This window comes from Spea bombifrons, chromosome 10, assembly GCF_027358695.1.
Source record: "Spea bombifrons isolate aSpeBom1 chromosome 10, aSpeBom1.2.pri, whole genome shotgun sequence".
NCBI lineage: Eukaryota > Metazoa > Chordata > Amphibia > Anura > Pelobatidae > Spea > Spea bombifrons.
In genome coordinates, this window is record NC_071096.1 from 25,872,416 (window position 1) to 25,896,591 (window position 24,176).

The 24,176-nt window shown below is 38.3% G+C and overlaps 2 protein-coding genes across 2 annotated transcripts; one reads left to right on the plus strand and one right to left on the minus strand.

Moving 5' to 3' along the window:
• The first annotated feature begins 884 nt into the window (after nt 1-884).
• Nucleotides 885-15,657, plus strand: LOC128468002 (uncharacterized). The gene is made up of 9 exons (XM_053449780.1): nt 885-903; nt 1,291-1,329; nt 2,012-2,188; nt 2,843-2,998; nt 11,456-11,515; nt 12,926-13,105; nt 13,460-13,631; nt 14,711-14,812; nt 15,361-15,657. The coding sequence occupies exons 1-8, from the start codon at nt 885-887 to the stop codon at nt 14,799-14,801; spliced, it is 894 nt and encodes a 297-aa protein (XP_053305755.1). The 3' UTR covers nt 14,802-14,812; nt 15,361-15,657.
• Nucleotides 15,658-16,672: 1,015 nt separating this feature from the next.
• On the minus strand, nt 16,673-22,077 carry LOC128466937 (transmembrane protein 272-like). The gene is made up of 5 exons (XM_053448404.1): nt 22,046-22,077; nt 21,415-21,471; nt 20,436-20,612; nt 19,140-19,291; nt 16,673-16,862 (listed from the first exon to the last, which is right to left on the minus strand). Exons 1-5 carry the CDS (start codon nt 22,062-22,064, stop codon nt 16,782-16,784), a joined length of 486 nt encoding a protein of 161 aa, XP_053304379.1. The 5' UTR covers nt 22,065-22,077; the 3' UTR covers nt 16,673-16,781.
• Between the last annotated feature and the right edge of the window lie 2,099 nt (nt 22,078-24,176).

Below are 24,176 nucleotides of genomic sequence, written 5' to 3' on the forward strand. Positions count from 1 at the left end.
GCAAGCAGACTAACAGGAACCAAAGCCAAACAATGCAAAGGTCCTGACTGAAGGGCAGAGCAGGTATATAAGACCAAGTCTAAACTCAGGTAACGTGGCTCAGCTGTCCCAACTAATTAGAAAGGGGTGCTCCTGAGAGGGAAGGGTGCCCACTAGTGGCTGCAGGTAGACATGACATTGTTAAAATTATCACGTAGCCCAGGCTAGCAGGGTGGAAATGCTAGAATAATATATGGAGACATTATTAACCTAATTGAATACTTACAGCTTCTTGTTCTCCAGATATTTAGACATTTTGTTCATTGAATAAACCCCCTCCATCCTATTTCTTGCATCTTTCTGTAATATTTTTCCTATGTATAACGTCTTTTTTTAGAACTGACGTTCTGATCGAAAAAAAAATCATACAAAGAAATAAAAAAATGCACAAATAAGGGAAAAAAAACATGTGCAATACAGAGTTATTGCCACCATAAAAGTTACTCTTTGACTTATTAACTATAAAACTAGTTATAAAACTATTGAATCATATGCTAATTATCAGAATAAAAATCACCCATTCATCCACGTGTGCATGCAGTGAAAGGTCAGTAAAAAAAATGATATTTTCGGTCTGTGGGAAAATTACTTATTTGCCTTAAATGTTAAAATATTGAAGAAATGCCTGAAAGGATTAAGTTAGAACTGGGGAGAAGAGCAGCATTAAATAATGGTGGTAAAATGAATTACGAATCAACATGGGTCAACAAGAATTCACATTCTCCAGCATCATTTTGCTTCTAATCAAATGTTAGCATTAGTTGGAAAAAAAACATATTTTTGTTGTTATCTTTAAGATATAAAATTATTATTTTGTTTTTCAGCTATTTACATTACACTGAGTTATGGACCCTTATGATTTTGGTGAGTGTTAAGTTTTTTGGGCATCTAAAATCTGTAGTGCCTTATACTATTTTTTTTTTACATCTTTATTTAATTACTATGACGTAGAATACATTCAATCATAAGCAAAAGCTGATACAAACATCCTGATTATCCATAGTATCATTGTACCCATTGTACATCGATAGGATATATAGGCATCCTACATTACAACTGTGAATACCAGCAAGATAGTAAAAAATAAAAAGACAAAGACATTAACTTGTATATAAACACACCAAAATACTATTTCTGTAGCCTAAATATTTGATGCCATACCTATTTTTAAATATATATATATATATATATATATATATATATATGATTTTTTTTTTTTTACAGATGATGTCAAATGTGGCATTTTAATAGTGCTATGGTTTTGCCTTGGCATCGCTATGACCGTTTTAGGTAAGACACATCATATTTTTATTAGTGTACATTTATGGAAATACACCTTGCATTATGCTTTTCAATATTTATTATTGAAATTGGCATGTATTTACCAGCGTGAGTTTATAAAAAACAAAATGGAAGGAGACGTTCTGATGGGTTCACCTTCTTTCCATATAAAGTATTAAGAAATTATTCTTCTTCACTTGATGTGAATGGGTTTCACATTCAATTAAAGAGTAAGCGAGTATATTTAGGAAAAGTGAGAATTTAATGAATTAATTCATCTTTACTTATACAGAACAATACAATTCTTACTTTATGAAACAATAACAAATTACAGAACACAGAATTAAAGAGTGCTATATAGATGAAAGTATATCATATATAATATATAAATATGCTGTATATATATATATATATAATAGGTTCATATTTTTTTGCCCACTCCACTTGCAAATATTACTCAAAATCACTTATTCTGTCATTTTGTCGCATACATTGAATAAGCCCAGGACTGATGTAGGGTCATTGGTGTAGAATGCCAGTATCTGGTTAGAAGAGTCAACTTGCATTCCCAGTTGTTTTCATTGCTCTATATCTTGCTAAGTTCCATATACTCTTTGGAAATGATCATGATTTACTTCTATGTGTTTATCGTACTTGATAAACAACCTAACTTTTTGTAACTTTTTTACAGGTGTGATATACAAGGATAAGTGCCCTGCTGAGCCTTATATACCAATTTATCTAATTGTGGCTGGAGCCACACGTGTAGCCATATGCATCCTGATACCTCTCAAGCTCTTTTACAAAAAAGCAGCCATGGTTGTTGAAGGCATTTTATGTCTTTTCGGTTTATGTTGGCTCATCACAGGTCAGTGAGTTTAAGGAAACAGTAACATCCCAAGGAAATGTTCCAAAAGCTGAGCTAGATGGGAGTTGTAACTAACGGCACAGGGACTGGCTGTCCCTGGCACTCCAGCTTCTAGCTCAGATGATATCTGGATGAACATGATGGGAGTTTTTGTGTCAGAGTGCCAGGTATTGCTGAAAATGGCAACAGAAATGGGACGGGAATGGGTGGCATGGCTAAGGTTTTGGAGATGCCACTGGAAATGTATTGTAGGTGGCAGTAATCTACGTTTATAAATAATGATATAATGATTCTTTATGAAATTCTTACTTTATGAAACAATAAAAAAAATGACAGAACACAGAATTAAAGAGTGCTATATATAGATGAAAGTATATCATAGAAATATACAAATATGCTGTGTGTGTATATATATATATATATATATATATATATATATATATATATATATATATATATATATATATATATATATATATATATATGGGTTGTAACAGTTTCATTTATTATAGAACACTGGAAGCGCCCCGAACAAAACCGGTCCACAAAATAAAAAACATATTCACACACATCAGTAGATCATAGCCTCACTCACTAACATTCAGCTTTATTAATATTAAAAAATGATATTTATTTCCTATTTTTCACTGACAGGTGGTGTCTGGGTGTTTAGTCAACACAGTTTAATGCCAATAAATTGTAACCTCGATCTCTACTACTTTGCCTTTGGCACTTTGATAATTGAGTGCTTTGTCATTGTTTTATTTGGAAGTTTGGCCGTTGCCGTCGCATATTTCACCTTTGCAGAAGGTAAGTCAAATCATACTGTACATCTTTTTTAAATGCAACTATGCCTCTACATCTAACATATAACAGGCTTTTTAAATTGCATTGTTTTCGGAGAAACACCATTGTTTCCTTTTGGGGCTTCCTAGCTCCAAATATACCTGCACAGGTATTACAAATGCGCATTTACGTGCTCCCAATGTAACCTCCCCAGCAAAATATGGCCGTGTGCTGGTGAATTGAGATAAGAAGGGATTTTTCAAGGGGACATGATCGTGCTTTTCAGGCTCACTCATCTTTGTGACAGCACCGCTTGGAAAGTGGAAATCATTTTGGTGCATTAGGGTGGAATCGGATGGAGTTTACAATACATTAGTATTTAAATTATTAAGTATTTAATTCAATTAAGTATTTTTGCACTAGGGTTCTCTAGATGTAAATGTTATATTTCTTGTGAATGATCTTACTGGTTATAAAGTCAGTCTAAGTATAATAATGACAAAATTAAACATATTTCTTTTCCACGATTGAAGACAGGATTGTATTTGGCTATGCAGCTAATTGTTAGAACGAAAAGTTTAGGAAAAGGTTGATCAACTGAGTATTTTGGTTTATTAAGTACAAAAGTTGTAGATAACTGTACCGCATATCTCCATAAACATCAAATCAAATTATGAAAACAGGTCAATTTATTTAAAAACTTTCACTCTCATCTATGTAACTGTACCCAAATGTGATGTAGTTGTGAATACATATAGATTGCACACAGGTGACAGCATACAACATATCGCAGGATAGACATATTGTAGGGATTCAGTTCTAAATCATGCTAAAGAAACAAAATATAGGTAGAAAATGCTTGTCTACCTCTGGTGCACCCGATTTTGAAGCCTCTGTGTTTAACATCCTTCACTAGGCTACAGAAAAGTTTTTGCTCACTCGCTTCAAGCCTAAGTATGAGATACGTTTGTAGCACTCTGGACCTTTTTTGCTGACCGTACATAACATGTGCTGATGGCCCTTAAAGGGTTACGTTAGGAGCCCTCCTAAGTTTAGGGTCTGAGGTGGGAGCACGCTTGCCCATGCCTAAACACGATCCATGTAAACAAGAGCATCTAGGTCAGCGTTTTGTTATAGCTATTGTTCTATGACAGTATAGCAATACAAACAGCAACTTGAAAGCTATTTGTTTACCCTACTACAGACTGTTAAACCACAATAAAAAGGACCCTAAAAAGGTACTGATTATATGTTTTCTCTTTTTACAGCACAAAGACCAAACCCCAGCTCAGAAGTTGCACACTGAAAAAGATAAAAGGGGAAACAGATACGTTTCTCAAGATGCCAGGCTCACTTTAAATACGTATCAGTTAAATATTAATCCTCTATGTCTGTGTAATGTCTATCCAGAAAATGAATACCGCCACATCTTCTTGTTTCCCTTTTTGCACAGATATTTGAAATTCGCAGCACATGGCCCTGGACTCTTTACTTGATTTGCATAGTTAATAGGCAAATTCTCAGCCAAATTGGAATAGGCAAATTCTAATCCTGGCCATTTGCCCAAAAACAATGGTTATATTGGTTATGGTTTTGACCACTGCAGACATGGATTGCCCATTTCCTTTTGTAATGTATGTTAAGCAAACTCTAAATGAGATGGACATGGCTTTAAAGGATCTTTTTCAATTTACATGATATGACCAAAAGTATGTGGACTCCTCTTCTAATAATCGAGTTGAGGTGTTTCAGCCACAAATCAGTTTGTGAAATTTCTGCCCTTCTAGATATGCCTGGTTCACTGTAACCATTATTAGGGGGTGTCTAGTAGTACCAACAGCTCAGCCACAAATCAATAGACCACATACATTCACAGAGTTGCACTGCCGAGTGTTGAAGTGTATAAAATCGCCAGACTGGCCCACCGGGATACTGGGAAAATTTCCTGGTGGGCTGGTTGGTCCGTGGGCCGGGCAGACGGCCGGCAGACCAACACTCAAAACAGCCGCTAAGCGAGCGAGATTGAAAGCGGGAGCCGGGCCGCCTTCTTAGCCAGCCGGGTCCTTATGAAGTTAAAAGGGTCGGCGTGCACACACCGCGCCGCCCAATGGCTGTGCCTCAGCACTTCGTCCCATGTCTTAAAAGGGGTGGGATGAAAAGCTGAGGCATGGCCATTGGGTGGCGTGGTACGTGCACGACGCCCCCTTTAACTTCATGAATGCCGGCCTCCACCTGCTGCCCCCACCGGACACCAGGGAGTCAGAAGCAGTGGTAAGTCGGGGGGGGGTGTTATATGGGGGGCATAAGGCTTTTAAGGAGGCAGAGTGTCCCATGATATGGCTTTTAACCCCTTTATGCCACTCTGTCCCATGATATGCCTTTTAACCCTTATATGCCACTATGTCCCATGATATGCCCTTGGCATATAGGGGTATAAGGTATTTCTGGAGGCAGAGTGGCATATAGGGGGTTATAAGGCATTTCTGGAGGCAGGGTGGCATATAAAAAGGCATATCATGGGGCAGAGTGGCATATAGAGCTTTTCTTAAATATGAAAAAATAGTTTACATGAATTACCGTATTTGCTCGATTATAAGACGAGGTTTTTTTCAGAGCAAATGCTCTGAAAAATACCCCTCGTCTTCTAATCGGGGTCGTCTTCTAATCAGACCTCAAATAGAGGTCTGATTAGGAGACTAAAATCCAGATCCCCCGCACCGCTGCAGGGGACCTGGATCCTCCTGTCTCACCCCCCCCCCCCCATACACACACTTAAGGGTGCTTCCTGCTTTGTTGCCGGGGCAGCGGGTTGACGTCTACGCGATGCGCGTAGACAACGTCCGCTGCAGCCGGAAGGAGGTGTGGCTAGCAGCGGGGGTTGTCTGCGTCCGTCGCATAGACCTTCCCCGACTGTCAGAGTCGGGGAAAGTATACGCGACGGACGCATACAAACCCCCGCTGCTAGCCACACCTCCTTCCGGCTGCAGCAGAAGGCGACGTCAACCCGCTGCCCCGGCTGGAAGCACCGGTAAGAGAGGGGGGAGAGCGGGGGAAGGGGGGTGAGAGAGAGAGGGGGGGGAGAGAGAGACGGGGTGAGAGAGAGAGAGAGAGAGAGGAGAGAGAGAGAGAGAGAGTGTTAGTTAAATGGGGTTATAGGGTGTGTGTGTGTTAAATGGGGGCATAGGGCATTTCTGGAGTGGCGTTAAGGGGGCATTTAATAGAGCACTCTGCCTCCTGAAATGCCTTATACCTCCCTATATGCCACTCTGCCCCATAATATGCCTTTTAACCCCCTAAATGGCAGAGTGGCATATAGGGGTATAAGGCATTTCTGGAGGCAGAGTGCTCTATACAATGCCTTTTAACTCCCTTAATGCCACTCTGCCTCCTGAAATGCCTTATACCTCCCTATGTGCCACTCTGCCCCATAATATGCATTTTAACCCCCTAAATGCCAGAATGGGATATAGGGGTATAAGGCATTTCTGGAGGCAGAGTGGCACATAGGGGGTCAAAAGGCATACCATGGGGCACAGTGGCATATAGAGGGTTAAGAGGCATATCATGGGCCACAGTGCCATATTGGAGTGGCAAGCCTGGGGGCAGATGTGCGTAACTGGGGGACAGTTTGGAAAATACAAGAAATAAAAACAAAAGAAATCTTTTTCTCAATCATAGCTTTTATTAAAAAAAATAGTTTACATGAATTAACATTTACTGGTAAAACTTTTTTCCTTTGGGGTCGTCTTATATTCAGGCTTTTTCTTTTTTTCCTAAGTTAATATTCAGCTTTTGGGGGGTCGTCTTATAATCGAGCAAATACGGTAATAAAGAAATAAAAGTTTCTTACAAGAATATCGTGAAGAATAATGTGATCGCTGTTTTGTTCCACTGAATAAAATAGGACTTTTTCATGTAAAAATGTTTGCAGCAGCAAATGTTTTGATTCCATTATGTCTAATGTATTTCATTTATTAGGGCCTTTTAACACTTTTGCTTTCTGGCATTATAATACAAATAATGTGATAAACAGAATGTTTTATAGTTATTTGTATGGCAAATACTGTGACTCGGGTATGTATAACGGGTGCTTGTGGGTATAAGAGCTCGACCGCGAGATAAACTATATGGGGCTGCTCTCCAAATGTTTCCAGGGCTGCTTTTCAGTCCCAGTCCGGCCCTGCTACCTACAAACAAGAGTTGGCATTAAAAGACCTCACCTGATATTGAACATTTGTTTTGTTCCCATATGATTAGAAATCATTTATGTACTTGCCATTAGTTCTTAATATTAATATATTATATATATATATAAATTACTAATAATTATGTATGGACAAAGAACTCCACATTTTCCCACAATTACAGCAGAGCACCAGAGCACTTTCCTGTAAAACACTAGCTAAATCTAGATTTAAATAATAAATAGCAACGTTCCGCTTAGTGAATATGGCCGACAATTATCCTCGATACCATTTATTAGAACTGAAAAGCATGTGATCAATTACGCTGAATTCTCTTATAAGAAGTTTTTGCAATATCTGTCTTATAACTCACTGAATTTGAGCGCATCAGCGTTTTAGTCTGGGACAGCACGAATTTACATTCTTGGTATTACGCAAATAACCCATTTTTTAAGGATTCTAAGAAAAGGGGAAGATACATGAGGAAGTTTAGCCCTTGCCCCTTTATATTTCAAATTTGCTGAAAAAAATGCATTCTGTGTAGTTTATATTGGATCCTAGACCTCTTGGAAAAAGGTATGTGGATAACCAGGAGATAGATATAGAGAAAGGTAGATTATAAAGGACGATAAATCGATTTAGAATGAATAAGGGGTAGTGGTATTCTTTGCTGCTTAGCTTTTCCATGTTTGGTCTTTTTCGAAAAATGAATTCCTGATGGCATAGCATAGTCATCGTTTTGGTTAATCCTGGATAAACTGCCAAGTTGTAGGTTCCTTATTTGATAAGGAATAAGAGGATGCTTTTTCAGCATCTGGTGAAGGTTATGTGCTTTTATTCATGCTAATTACAAGTTCTACGCTATTGGTGAAATGCCTCTTTAGCACAAGCGTTCAGTGCCCTGTTGCCCATGCACAAAGAAATCACAGATATGTATGCTTCTCAAAAAAATAAATATGTTAAGCTAAGGGTTTAACTGTGCCTTCCTCAGGACCCATGTTTAGGGTTTACTTTTACTGGAATTCATTTTATACCCAAAAAGTTTGGACAAGCTTATAGAGTAGACCAATGATAGTGAACGTTTTCCCACAGTTTCTGCATGAAAACTAAGTTCCAGACCTGTTTTCACCAGAAAAAAAACCAACACACATATAAGCATATAATCACACTCACGTACATCCATACACACAAACACTGTAACATACGAAGGGTTAACTATTAGAACTACTCTTTGCCTGGCTTTCTTGCCTTTATAATATTTGAACAACACCCTATCTGTGTTCTCACATTAAGGTTTGTTTCCGTGTTTATTAGAACCTGCAACGAGAGGGACCTTTGTTACCTGTATCAAGGAAGTTTACCTTGCCTAGGAATATACTTTCTGATCAGGATTCAGCCTCTTCCTGAATATCCAATTCAACCAAAGAAAAAAGTTAAAATACAAACGCTTGTTACTTATATTTAGTGCCGTATTGGATTCTATGACCTCCATGACATTACTTACACACACATACATAAATGTACACACACACACACACTTACATACATCACACAGCTTGGTAGATACAGTTCATTGGTTTATTTATATATGATTCTGTTGGGGGGCTAAATGCAGCATTTTGAGGAATAATTTGCTTTATGTTTAATTCTGGTTTTTTTCCGTATCTTAAGGAAGAAAATGGCAGTGGCAGCAGTAGCACATTGGTTCCATCCTGTTTCATCTAAATGTATATAAACATTGTGACAGAAAACAGGGGATGATAATGGAGGGAGTGTATATATCCCCTTATATTTTGCAGGGTGGTTACCCACAATAGTTTTACTAGCCCCAGGGAGATGTATTGTTAATAATGGAATTATTAACGTCTGTTGTTGTTATTTGTGTGTTTTGGGTCCCTGGGGTGGAGCATTTGGAGAGTAGGGCGGCCCAGTGCTCCACTCCACAGTTTATGAGCAGCCAAAGTCCAGCAGGTGAGAATCCAGTCCGGAGATTCACGGATACTCTCCTAGTACTCACCTGTTTCAACTAATTAACGGGAGAGGCAGTTAAGTAGCCTCCTGGTCTCAGAGCAGGAGAGATCATTTGGCTCCCTGAGAGCGAGAGGGAGAGAACTGCCAAGAATACTGACTGCCGCAATTATTGCATACAACTTGTTATTTTGTTTGTTGGGAACGGATAAGCCGTCCAACTGTAGTTAGGTTGGAGATCCGTGTATTAGTTAGTGCTCACGAGAGCAAGGCTTTTTGTTTTGATTTTTTTATTTTCTGTAATGCCTGTGATGATAAAATAAAAACAGGCCCAGCCTTTTTATTTTACCCTCCTCGTGTCTGAGCCGTCTCTGCAGCCTGGAAGACTGTGTGTAAGTAAAGATTCCCGGACAGAGTACCAAGTGAAGGGGTATTGTGTCACAATATATTTAAATTAAACAGGATGGGTGCAAGGTTCTCTCCTCTATATCTTTATTTCTCAATTTTCTTACTATTGCTTCCCTTTCTTACTTTCTTATTTCTCCCCATCTCTCACCTTTCTTAATTCATTTGGTGGGAACACAAGGTCTGTTCCTACAAACCCCTGTTTTGAGGGTCCATCGAGGTGTGTGCAGCTTCAGTGCTGAGCATCGGGATATGACATCATATCCAAAAATCATATCCAAGAATCCACAAAAACTTTGGTTCATTCAAACATTTCGGTCTCGACTCTCTCCTCTACAGTCCATCTTAAATGCCGCTGCTAGGCTTATCTTCCTTGCACGTCGCTCCTCTTCTGCTTCCCCACTCTGTGAAACCCTCCACTGGCTCCCAATTACCTTTAAAAAAATTTAAATTTTAAATTTAAAATCCTGGTACTGACATATAAGGCCATCTGTAATACTGCTCCTCTGTACATTTCTGACCTCATTAGCAAATACTCTCCTACTCGATCCCTACGTTCTTCCCATGGGCTAAGGCTCTCCTCCTCACTTATCACCTCTTCCTTTTCCCGTCTACAAGATTTCACTCGAGCTGCCCCATATCTCTGGAATCTACTCCCGAGGAACCTTCAGCATTCACCCTCCCTCCCGACATTCAAGAAACATCTAAAAACCCACTTCTTCTGAGAAGCCGCACGATCTTAGCTGCTAGAACGTCCTTGTCATCGGTACAACCACCACACTACCTCTCACCCTTTCTCTGTGCCTTATGTTTGTCACCCCATTTCCCTCTAGATTGTAAGCTTGCGAGCCGGGCTCTCTCCACCTAATGTATCGATTTGTCTTAGTCTGTCAATTCTTTTCTTGTCATACCCCTTGAATTTATGTATTGTATTAAGAGCTGCGTAAACTGTTGGCGCTATATAAATACAAGATAATGATAATAATAATAAAGTGCAAGTTCAAGGAACAATGGACACAATTAAATTGATATATATCCTGAGAATTAACCATGAGAAACAGTGCTTTGTATAATATTTGTTGTAATGTAACGTGTTAGCTATATTTAAGCAGTTATTTGTCCTGAAATACATAATAAAATAACGTTTTTTTTTCAGGAACTGAAACATGGAGTGCTCTAGAACTCTCAGTAAGTAGAAATGAAAGAAATATGTCACACTTCCTTAAACCAAACTATGTTAATGATTAGCCGGAGTTGCAAAGATGTACGATTGATAAATATGATATGAATATTGTAGCGGGAACCAGGGGTCTAACGGAACATCCTCTTTGCAAAAGCGGGGTACAAGGTGGGTGGCTGCCCCTGTTCTCGAGTAAACAATCTCCTCTGAGAAACCAGAACTGTCACGACATGACACACCAGTCAGGACACAAGAGAGCACACTGTATTGGGACTGGGCATAGTTTATGTTATTTATTAGGAGAAAGAGAGGCAGGAAACAGAAAAGGATTAACATAATTAACACACAACACAAAGGCATGAGATTATATATGAGGTATCTGGGAACTTGTGGGCTCCAGCTACCTAGGGCCTACCCTTGCGGGAAGCAGCCAAGAGTGCCTGTTGACATAATTGGGTGGTCTCGCCGACATCGGGGGCGACAGTTACAAATATGTTTTATAAATGTAACACAGTTTTGAATTCCCAAAGCATTTTGTTTGTGTTTAGCATTCAAGCTGGCTAGCACAAATATTGGGTAATGCTACCTAAGGTAGAATAGTTTGACCTATTTAAATACCCAAGTTCTGAACGATCTAGTCCAATGATGGATTTGTAGCTAACAGTAGTGGTTGATTATTTTGTTGATTATTGGGGATTTGTTCTTAGAACTAACACATATATTCTTCTATCCTGTTAATATCAGCTGGTAGGGTCTTTTATTACATTGCCTGGATTCTGCTGAGCATTGTGATGACAGTTTTTGGTGAGTATTAATAAATGATGTTCTACGTATTGAATTCTACGTGTTATTTCGTTTGAATTTTCTACAAGTATCCATACAATCGATTTGTACAATCACTATAGTACTTGCTTTGAACCTAGCAATAGCCCACAAATACTATAGATTTTTTTCACTACTTATTGAACGGAAATATTTTGGTGTAGAGACTCATATTCAAAGCAGTCGATAGACTACATGGAGTAAAATAGGCATTCGCCTTAAAATAACTCATATTGTAATGATTAAATAAAACATAAAATGAAACGTTTTAGTCACATACAATTTTTGCAGCATTCTGTATGGTGTTTCTGTAAGAATTCTCTAGCTCCCTTTTCATGGAAGCACTTCATAGAAGCTGGATACTAAATCAAATTATGCCACTTTCATATACAGTGATATAATCAAGAAGCAAAAGAAAGTGGTTCATGCGCTCAAGGTGATAAAGAAGTGACACAAAGTATGTAATAGACAATAAATACATACGTGTGGATGGACTTGTGGCTTGTATCAAACTTCACACTCTGGAAAAAATCCTCCAAATAAAAAATAGAAAAAGAAAAGACAAACAACAAATAGAAACAAAATATATATATTGTATTGCTTTGTCAAATAAACAATAATTACAAAAGATTAGCAGGCACTTCAAAGGGTCTTGTGTGTATTTTCACTTTGTAAAAGAGACTTTTGAAAAGTTCATGAGATCTCATAAAAAACACAAAGGGAAGGCTATATAGTGTATTATATTAAAAAAACTCTGTTTCGTAATATGCATTAATTGCACTCACATGTAATCAGTGGAACAGCAGGCGCTTTATAAGAGTCTGGCGTTGGTCTTCTCTTGTTGAGACCCCCCCCGGAAAGATATTAAGTATTAAAGTTTACTTGAATGTTAAAGCCGCCATGCTAATGCTACCGATTCAGCTATTTAAGCTTTAGTCCCATGATAATAAACTCATAGGGGTAAATGTCTTCAAGGGGTAGGTGCCTTTCCTAATAATACCATGTAAAAACTAAAAATAATGAAAAAAATCTACTACAGCCGTATTTGCCTTAAATATATATTAAAATAAATGTGGATATATTCTGACTTGCTAAAATGTATCTTTTCTGTATATTTCTGACATGCTGAAATGTATATTTTCTGTATATTTCTGACTTGCTAAAATGTATATTTTCTGTATATTTCTGACATGCTGAAATGTATATTTTCTGTATATTTCTGACTTGCTAAAATGTATATTTTCTGTATATTTCTGACATGCTGAAATGTATATTTTCTGTATATTTCTGACTTGCTAAAATGTATATTTTCTGTATATTTCTGACATGCTGAAATGTATATTTTCTGTATATTTCTGACTTGCTAAAATGTATATTTTCTGTATATTTCAGGAGCGCTTTTTATAAATTTTTGTCCCATCCAGCCCAATGTTCCGATTTTTTTGATTGTGGCAGGAGTTGTACATTTCATGATTATAATTCTACAACCTCTAAAACGAAGCTGGTTCGAAACCCCCAGTTTTATTCTACAGAGTGTATTGGTATTGTTTTATTTTTGCTGGCTCATTGCAGGTGCGTACAGTCAACAAAATCTATAATCTATAACATTTATGTTATTTTGTCGCACTTAAAATGTCAATGGTACAACTATGAATAATCCCTCTACCATTATTTCAGTCTGCATTCATTTGTTTCTAAAAAGCTTTATTGTATTTCATAAAAAAAAAGGATTTTACATTAAATCTTGAATTTTTATGTTGTCTTAAACTTTGCTCATGCAGATTTTGAGTTTTTGTATATCAAGCAAACCACTGTCAGTATATAAATCTGAGTATGTTGACTATATAGACTGAAAACATTTATTGCTACGAAATATATCCTACTTTTTGAAATAATTTTTCTGAATTTTTTTTTTCTTTCTTCCAGGATGTGTCTGGGTTTTTTCAATAGCAAACATATACCAAGGATATTGTGATGAATATCTGTACAAGTTTGCTTTTAGACTGTTAATATTTCAGTGTGCTTTCTGGGGGAGTTGGGTGATTCTTCTTTTGTATTTGACTATAAAGTCACGTCAAAGGAATTCATCTTATGAAAGGTATGTGTATAGCGTTTATGGTGCTATGTTGTATCTGTATGTATAAAATGAGAGGATTCCCTGATTTCTAGAATGTGGGCCGATTTCATCAGCCTTTTTTTTAAAGATATCCATAAACATTCAATGGGAGCAGTCAATGGTGGCTCTTGCCACCTTTGCGTGGGGGGATTCAGAAGCGGATATGGTGTAGGGCAAGTAAAAAACAAGTAACAAAAAGAAGGAATCACTAGTGAATTAGGAACAAGTCCTTTGGACAGAATGTGCGTAGGGAATAAGGGCATATTGTGCTATGGAAGCCAGGGATTACAGTCTATGGGCTTGTAAAGGGTAATGAATAATTGGAAGATGTTAAGAGAAATGATATACCGGTATTTGAAAAAGACAGCAAAATGTAAAATGAGAAAGCTAACAGGGGACAGATTATTTATATGAATTTCCATAAATTCTAACACATTTGGTGATTCATTTCAATTATTACCTTATCTATATATATAATATGTGATGGTTTTATCATCTAATACATTCCTGGCCGTATCTTGTATTTATTTACATAAATGTATCTACGCATAAGAAGTCTTCAGACTTGCCCCAGGGGCTGGGTATCACAGCTGATTGTCAGGCCTTTGGGGTGCTGTTGAGTGCCTCTGAGAAATTTCTTTTTCAAATTTATGTGGCTCCACCAGCTCCTCTAGTTCTGGCTGCCTCTACCATACCCATTTGCAGGTAGCCCCCAACCCTCAACACTGGTCAAACTTAACTGTCAAACCCAGTGGCACCCACTCTTCAATCCTGTGCGGAGCAGATGGTGCAGACCTCCAACAAAGCATATACGTAAACTATGCATACATGTCAAGCAGTGTATGCGTTTTATCCGACATATGTACGGTATATATCTTATTTTTATACTTCAATATGTTACAGGTTATATATTAGCTTTAACTTTGCTTGCTGGTCAAAACCAAAATATATAAATGTTTTACATGTTTATATCACTTGTTTACACAAACATATAAATTCATTTGAGGGAATTTGACATTACTTCTTTTATGTGACTCATTTTAATGTTGCCTCTTGAACAGGCTTCATGGAAATGCCACCGAGTCACCTGGACAGCTTTGGGATCTTGACTGCATTGTTGATATCTTTCCTTTTGCATTTTTTTTTTACTAAAGTTCTTTTAGGTAAGTGTAAGTATGTGTTCCATCTACATACCTCCAAAAAGTCAGTTTTCTCAGTCTTAAACTTTAGCCACTGTACTGCAGTCCCAGATAGCTGCCTCGTTGTCCCACCCTTGCGGGCAGAGAGGATCAATGTCCTTTTTGAGAGAACCTTTGAACTCTTGTTGCTGCGTGGACCTCCATTGTAGCTTCCATGTGACTACCATCACTAGGTGGCTATTTGCTTAAGGTGGGCAGTGGTCATGCCTTCTGTCTGGCAGGCACCCACTCCTTAAACCACCCCATATCATGTTATACCCCCAACTCAGTTATATGCAGCTTATTTCAGAAAATATCTCAAAATAATTTTGTTACCATTAGTTTTGGCCATTTTGTGAATTTATTGATCTAAAATAGCAAACACTAGTTCAGAAAAAGAAAACATTTATAAAAGTATATGTTTAATGTTTATGTATGGGTGTATTCTAAATCCCAGTCCAGTTTTTATCACAACCTTGTTCATGAGTCCATTGCTCCAATGTCCTAATCGCTAATATTTTCTTTGTCTACAGATCGTCAAGTGTCCCTCATAATGCACAACTTGGCACTCCTGTTTCTTAAAAGCCACATTTTCCATAGTTTCAATAGATAATAAGTTTAATAATCCAGTATTAGTTATCTGATTTAATTATACACACTGTATTTCTGATTTGTTTTTACTTTCTCTCCAACTTTCAAAATAAAAATGTATTTTTTTCAATTTCAGAATACCCTGAAAAGTGCTATATATCTCAAATCCTGCAATTGTATATGTAATCTACATGTTGATTTAAACAGATATGAGTGAATAAAACTCTGTTGCGCTCTCATCAATTTGTTTTGTTTTTTTTTCTCAAGAATTTGTTTAACAGAGATCTTTATTATTGAAAAAGTGTGAGCTTAGTCTGCTTTTGTATTCTGTATGTGTCTCTGTCTAATCTCTGTCTAATTGTATGTGCAACTCGCACTTAGACATTTCTTCCAGTTATGTCATCATGGACGGTGTTGATCTTTTGATATGTCTCTGTTCCTGCTGCACAAAAAACAGCAATACAATGGACACAATATATTTACAAAAAATAGGAAAACATACTGAAGTGTCAGGCCCCTGTATTTTTAATAATTCCATTGGCCCAAAAGCACGCAGCCAAGAGGCAAATTATAGTTGAACAAACTGTAAACGGAACCAGGTAGACCAGGAATCCCTGGCCATTGCCGTCTCCCTCCTCATAGAGTAAGCCAGCTACCAGAGGGTAGCCTCTCCAGATCTTAGAGCAAAGTATGTTCCTCCATGGATTCTCCCAGAGAACCCTACCATCAGCAACGACATCGCATCGTGCATTGTGTCTACTGGACTAATACGGCTAAACCTATTTATATATATGTATGTGTGTGTGTAATGTGTGTGTAAAGCAAAACAGCTAATTTAGGATGTATGTTGTAAACCAAAAATCACCAACCATACACCAAACACATACCTCTACCTCTTCTGGAGATTCCCTTCAAAGGAGCTGTGTGAGCTGCTTACACTACTACTGAGGGGTCAACTGATGTCCCCACATGTCCCCACTAAGCCCTTCTCTGCAAATGATTGGGATGAACCTAGGTGACAGCAGGTGTCTGCCTCAGCATGCACATTAGCGCCCTCATGATTCAAGCACTTAAGGCAACTCTCTGGACAGCCTGGCCCTGCTACCTTAGATATGATGAATAGTTAAGGCAGTGAAAGTTTGTATTAGTATTCGATGGGACCACAAGGACATTGCCTTGCGGCTCAATATGATCAGTATGATACTACATCAGTCTCTGACTCTTATAAATAATGAACAAAATTATCTGTGAAGATGGGCTAAAAGATGCATATTTATTTTAAAGGAAACATCGAAACCCATGAAATTCATTAGAAACAACAATTGCCTCACTTCCATTGTTGTAATATAAATGTGCTCATAATTTACGCTGTGTTTGGAGTAGAGGTTACTTGCTCTTCTGTATTTTGGTCTGTTGTAGGAGAATCTCCGAATGAGCACAGTGCCTAAAGTGAAGCACAAATCAGCATTAATGCCTTAATGTCTACGAGAGATGCAGTTTTTAGTATCTTTTGTATATATGGGAATTATTCACTTAACCACAAGCTGCAAGGAGACAAAACGTTTCATCATCATAATCATACCTGGGAACTTCTGGGCTCCGGCTACCCAGAGCCTTTCCTTGCGGGACGCGGCCAGGACTGCACACTGACGTCAGCGGACAGTCACACTGACGTTGGTGGGCGGTCCCGCTGATGTTGGTGGGCGGTCCCTTTGATGTCCGTGAGTGGTCCCGCTATCATTGGTGGGCGGTCCCGCTGACATCGGTGGGCGGTCCCGCTGATGACGGGGGAGTTCCCCCATTTAATGGAAAAAATGGGTCGGGGATTGGGGCGGGTCAAACCCGGAGAGTTCCCAGGCATGATCATAACCATGACATACACTTCATCTCAGTTTCTTAAAAGCATGACGAAATATAATGATGTACAGGAGGACAACCTTAAAGCCGATAATTTGGCACTTTTTATTATAGTAAGTTCACCAGAGCATGTATGTCAGTTTTCAAACAGGGTAACTGCAAATTCAGCCAATTAAGACACAAACTGATCTCACGACTTCACTATTTGCGGTGCACCATTAATTCCCTTTAATTCAATCTGAAAGGATTAGAGGTTTCGATATGCTTAAAAACATAGCTATGGGACATGGAATTTCCTCTACTACTAAGTGGTGAATAAGCCTCTTTATATATGCATTGTTAGCCCAATATACAGAGCTACTAATAATAATAACTTTTTCGAGGGACAGATGTGGGTGATTCCCCCCAAAAAGGATTTTCTATTTAACTTTGACACCTAAACTGTGTCTGTAGTTGCCCAAAAAATTTGATTTTAGTACATTTGCTTTCTTATGCATTTCCATGTTTTGTTCCTTTTAAGATGCTGTTCCATCTGCTCCACTGAATTTAACACTTTTGTCAGTAAATGTTGTTTTAGAAGCATCGATCCTAGTAAAGATTAATTCCCCAAACTTTCCTAGAAATAATTATTTAATTACCTATAATTTTGCCTCACTCATAATAAGTTCCAGGAACACTTGCCATGTGACAAAAAGAATGCACCGATAGCCTGTTGCCATAGAAACTGAAAAGCATCTTAAATGTTGATATAGTTGTACTTAAAGCTGGTTATGATTATGTTATTTGCTTAACGTACTGGAACAAAGTGGAACAGCACTGTTAATCTGTATTAATCTGTCAGATCGCTCTATGTAAGGATTTAATATTTAGATGCGTAGTGTCCATGTCATCTATGTCTTAAATGAAAAAATAAAAAGGGATTTATGTAACGTTACTGCTTTTGATACAATGAGGCTTGTGAAAGACGAACACGAAGAGTCGGCCGGCGCATAAGTCTATTAGACTTACTCTTCGTGTTCGTCTTCATGGGGGAAAAAAATCTTCGTATTCTGCAAATATTCACCCGTTCCTGAGTTTGGTTCGGGCGAATATTCGTGTGCATTTTTCATGTTCGTTTTTTTCTTTGTTTTTGTAGAAGGGGTTAATACGGAGTTAACGCGGTACGGACTACACAGCAGCATTGGGGCCAGGAGTTTAAATGTCCGTATGAGCAACTCTATTGGTCGCCTGCAGGGGCCTCCTCTGCCATCAACAAATGAAGTACACCTATACACCAATGGAGTCGCTCATACAAACTATTAAAATCCTGGTCCAGCAACTTGGCCGGTAGAGACTGCTGGTCTACCTGTTCCAGCAGTTAAAGGTCCGTACAAGCGACTTTATTGGTCGTTTGTATGGACTTTTTAACTGTTGGAGCAGGGAGACCAGTGGTCTCTGCTGGCCAAGTTAACCCCTGACGGCGATTTCCGTTCCCGATATCTACGCAGCATCGCAGGGGTTATCGGGAGCAGAAATCTGTAGGTTCGCCGTCAGGAGTTAAAAAGGCTGTGCGAAGGAGCCTATTGGTCACCTACAGAGTCCTCCTCTGGCATTAACCAATTGGTTGATGCCAGAGGAGGACCCTGCAGGCGACCAATAGAGTCGTTCACATGGCCCCTTAACCCCTGACGGCGAACCTACGGATTTCCGCTTCCATCAACCCCTGCTATGATATAGTTAGTATTCATTATATATGATATATTACATATTAGATTATGTAATGCATATGGATATGATTATTGTAGAGTTCAATAGTGCTACATAAAAAAAAAAGACATAGGTCAATCAAGTTGAACCAAAGTAATGATATCTTTATTATACTTACCATACAACCACAACAGCACATACATAGACATACAACTGCTACAATGACAACAGCGATATATTGGAAGATCAAAATCCAAAAGGCAAATTTTAAAAGGGCATCATTACACACGCCGGTATTTTCCCTGTAGGTGGTGAAAACCCATACACTGCCTGTAAAGAAGACACTTACAATTAGAAATCATTATTCAATTAAAAACGTCAATGTAATGCTTTGCAGCAGTGGCTTGTATGTATGCTTGTATGCTTGTGAGCATGGGTGTCTATATATAAGTGTATGTGAGCATGGATGGATATGTGTATGTGAGCATGGATGTATTTGTGAGCATAAATGTCAATGTATAAGTGTATGTGAGCATAAATGTCTATGTATAAGAGTGTGTTAACATGAATCTGTATGTGAAAGCATTTGTATACAAGCATAAATGTGTAAGTGGGCTTCACACTTAGCGCACAAACATTTTTCTTTTCCATGAATGTGTAAGTGTTTGTGTGTTAGCATAGATGTGTTTATGTTCATAGATTTGTATGTAAAAGTACATACAGTAGTATGAGTGAGAGTGTGTGTTAGCATTAGTGTTTAAGTGCTTGTTTTAGCATTGTAAGATTTGTATGTGTTGTGTTTGTGAGCATAAATGTGTGTATATATATCTATATACATATAGATGTATATATATGATAGGTGTGAGAGGGAGTGTGTGTATGTGTGTGTTCGTTTGAGTACATTTGTGAGTGTATGCAGCAAGGAGCAATGAATGCACAGATAAGCTGTTTGGGGATAATGGATGCACATTGAAGCTGGGGGCAAACATGGTACAGGCAGCATGTTTGGGGTTTAGAAAGGCACTGATTAGCTGCTTGTGGTAAATGTGGCACTCAAAGCCTGTTTGGGGCAAATGTGACACTGTGGAACATGTTGCTTGTTGAAGTTGAGGGGACCAGATCAGCACGCCATGTCATATACTGTTCATCAACCCATTTTGCGGAGGACAGAGAGAAATAAAGACAAATTCTCAGTCTCTTCTTATTTTATATATATGTTCAGTATCTCATTTTGACATACTATTGCCCCCCTTCAGATGCCCATGAAGAAGCATTGATGTTAAGGGTTTTTCAATGGGGTCAAGTGATAGTAAGTAGACACCTTGTAAAACTAGATGTAATATTTGTAAAAGTGATGTCTTGTGTTAACATGTGTCCATAGGCAGTGATCTTGAAAGTTTCTTTTGAGGTATAAAATAGAAATAAGTAAGTATACATGCTGGGGTGGGGAACAAATTGAAATCTCCAAAGTTACCTGCAATAAACCAGCAAAATTGAAAGAATCCAATCACCCCCTCTATAACATAGATCGGAATTTCAGCAAAACGTTTTAGAGGTAGGATCGTAAACGCCAATATGTTAAATGCACCAGAGACGATCAGGTAAACTGCGACCTTCGGCTCAACTTTGCAGTTATCAAGAAACAAAGCACCTGTTAACCAAAAAGAAATTACACAGTAGTTATCAAGTACAACAAGAAACAGAGAACAATGCACAAAACACAACAAGGTATTATGAAAATAACCATTGAAATAGAATAGGTGCTTTTTGTTTTTTTTTGTTATACATTTCCAATCTATATGTTTGTATGTATACAGCATATTTCAGTACTAATAATGAATTCCTTCATAAGGATTATGAAACATAAATTAAGCTTTGCCTATTAAATTTCTCATTGGCTGCCCATCACAAAGCGCAAAGGCTGTCAATTTTTTTCCGAGCCCCAGGTTAAGGCAACCTGGGAACTTATGATTGTGGTATTTGGGTGAGGGAGCACTTGAGGTGAGGGAGCACTTTGTGGTGAATGTGTCCCACCTCTTGTTTGAGTTTAAGACTATACACACTGGAAATGTCACAATGGAGCCGGAGATCTTTGACTCCCACTACCCCTTGAAGGCTTCAGTGGTTCCCCTCTTTCAAGGGGAGTAAAGAAGATCTGGACTCCCCTTGTTTTTTTGCCTGAGAGGTAAAGTAGGTGCTAACATATCCATTTGGAGTCTGTGGCCTAGATATGAAAGTACATTGGTAGAGGTGGGGAAGCTGGCCAGTTTGAAACACAAGTCAAGACTCAATAAGCTGTGCATGAGCAGAGCCAAACAAGCCCTCAACAGAAAGCTCCTGATAAGAGGACGAGTTGGATCTGCTGTGGCTCGTACTCCCGCTCTTTTTGCAAGCCAAAAAAAACACGGGCACACAGCTATGTACATTGGAATTTAATGGTGTAAATGTCTTACCCATGATGATCATAGCAATGCTGAGTACTGACCAAAACGAAACAGAAAGTACAGAAACTGCAATAAAATACAACAATTTAGCATATATAAAAGCAATATGGAAAGTAATTTACTGGCAAGGACATTAAGCACAATGTACCATATCACAGTGAAGTGTGAATGGTTCTATTGTCAGTGACATCAACATGACTCTTTTTTGTTTAAATCTAAGACCTAAATGTGACACCTGCTGATACATTATACTACATACAGTAGTAAAAGTAAAAGTGAGCAGTGTTTGTGAGAATGGCAATAAACAAGGATAAAAATCGAATCAACATCGCTGTTGCTGCTTTTGATGCAAGTAGAATAAAAGGCCCATACTAAACATCAATCCCAGTGTGAAAAAAATCCTTTGAGACCCAAAAACTATTTCTCCTATATAATATTACCATATCCCTCTTCTCTGATCCACCACTTTTTTTTATTATTATTATTCTATCATAACCTAACTCAAAATGTAACTATTGAGATACGTATCTTTGAGATGCAATACAGAGTATGTTATAGGGATGACAGTTAAAAGTAAAAAATAACTGAAAAACTGCTACTTTTTCATTAATGCATATTCTAAATGTTGCATTGTACTTACTTGAAAATGACCCACTCATTTCTGGAATTCCTGGAAAAAGGAAATTGAATTTTGTTTCATGAGGAATTGTTTCAGAGAGCTACAAAAAGAGACACTATACCCACTCTAAGATGTTTTTTTTTAAAATCGTTTTTCCTTTCAATTATCTTCATATGATTATCTAAACCACTTTACTTCTTCCCACTAAAGGACCCCACAAAGATTTTCATATTTTAAGGTTAAAAAAATAACATGGGACAATATAGTTAGTGAAGTGACCACAGGGTTAAATAACATTTACAGGAAATGAAAGGTTGTATCTGCAACAGAACAATATCACACAAACATGACAAAACATGTTTGCTAATGGGGTGGGAATTAGACTGTTTGTAAGCATTGGCATTGAACATCATACATACCAAACCCAACCATTCCAGGTGTCCACACAGTATCACAGGTTACCATCATGGGAACAAAAAGTCAAACAACCTTTACCAGTGCAACCATGCCTTGACCAACAGCAAGTGCTCAGGGCCCCGCAGGTGATGTGAGAGAAACCTGGATCGTCCTACAACCTATCTCACTTGTAACAAACTTTGCCCTAACCCAAAACTTGCCAAACTGGATTACTACCTGGAATCCCCCAAAACACCAAGACCCCTCCAAAATTAAAAGGTATAAATAAGCCAGACACACAAATATACAGTATGTCACGATTGTGGGTACTGGGTCAGGGGGGAGTCTTCTTCAGAGCCCAGTAAGCGGCTGATGGACTCCAGATGGAGGAGCCCTGCATATAAAAGTGTCAGATACTTTAGTTCCCTTTTATTTACATTTATTTGTTTTTCTCTATATCACATCCATTTTTTGTTGTTGCTGTTTTTTCCCCTTTTCATCTATTGTTCTTAGTCTCTATTGCTAGCCATTAGTTTCTTCTTTCTATTTCAGGTGTTCTCTCTCTGATTTGTTTCCACATTTTGTCCACTTTTCTTTTAATTAAAACTTAAGAAAACCAGATACACCTCATACCCACATATTACACGACCAGTGGACATCAGACATAGTGATTCTATACCAATAAGGATACATGTCTTGATACAACAACTCCCATTATGAAGAATTTTGTTATTGATGCACGAGACAACCCAAACCAATCATAAAGGAGCACCAAGAGAGCGCTGAATCACATTAAAAAAACACTTTACACCAATATGTACTAATTGGGGCAGCTATACACACAACGGACCAGCATTTAAATCACACGTAATCATAAAGGACAATAAACGCATGAGTTATATGTATACGGACCTGTGAAATGTCCCCAAATCAGTGAAGTAGGGTCCCAGAAGACTAGCAAAGGAAGTCTGTTCAGAGGAACTAAGCCACAGGACAGTGTTTAAAATTGCAATTGTAGTTTCACTTTTAATTTAGGAAAACAGTCCCCACCTGCCATTTATTTTATTTAATGAGGAAGTTATTGTTACCATGGCCAATATAAAAATACACAGAAGAAAGAAACAGTTACCTGCCCATCCCTTTTGAGATCACCGTGTAACATACACTATTTGGAGTAAAGTATTTCGACACTTAACCATTACACCAACAGGGACTTTGATGGCATCGCAGTCTAAATACATAGACATTAGTATGTAGTTGGTCTCTCGTTTGCAGCTATAACATCTTCCACTCTTCTGGGAAGGCTTTCCACAAGATTTTGGAGAGTTTCTGTGGGAATTTTTGAACATTCATCCAGTCGAACGTTTTTGACGTCAACGATATTGGATAAGAAGGCCTCGCAACCTCGTTTCCAACTCATCCCAAACGTGTTCAATGAGGTTGAGGGTAGGGCTCTTGGTGGCCAGTCACGTTCTGCCAGGTAACCAACATTCTGTTCAGTCACCTACATGGGTGACAAGGCGGAAACTGTACAGGGCAGGGCTGGCACCTTCAGCCCCCCCCCCCGTAGCAAGTAAAGTAGAGTGGCTTCCAGTAAATAAATCACGCTTACACTCATTCTGAACCACTCCGCCACCTACAGAGCTCCAACTTTTTTTCAACATGTCATGGAAGAGCAAAAAGAAGTGAAGAAGACATGGAAACAGTGACCTTGATAGATTTTGCCCATGAGCTAACCGTGACTTTTTTCACAAAA

Bases quoted from the DNA above. Each gene is read 5' to 3' on its own strand.
- LOC128468002 (XM_053449780.1), top strand. The intron at 1,330-2,011 runs GTAAGACACATC...ACTTTTTTACAG, and splicing joins CATCGCTATGACCGTTTTAG to GTGTGATATACAAGGATAAG. The intron at 11,516-12,925 runs GTGAGTATTAAT...TGTATATTTCAG, and splicing joins CATTGTGATGACAGTTTTTG to GAGCGCTTTTTATAAATTTT.
- LOC128466937 (XM_053448404.1), bottom strand. The intron at 19,292-20,435 runs GTAACTTTGGAG...TCTTCTTTACAG, and splicing joins ATTTTGCTGGTTTATTGCAG to GCAGTGTATGGGTTTTCACC. The intron at 16,863-19,139 runs GTAAGTATAATA...GCTTCACTTTAG, and splicing joins TGTGCTGTTGTGGTTGTATG to GCACTGTGCTCATTCGGAGA.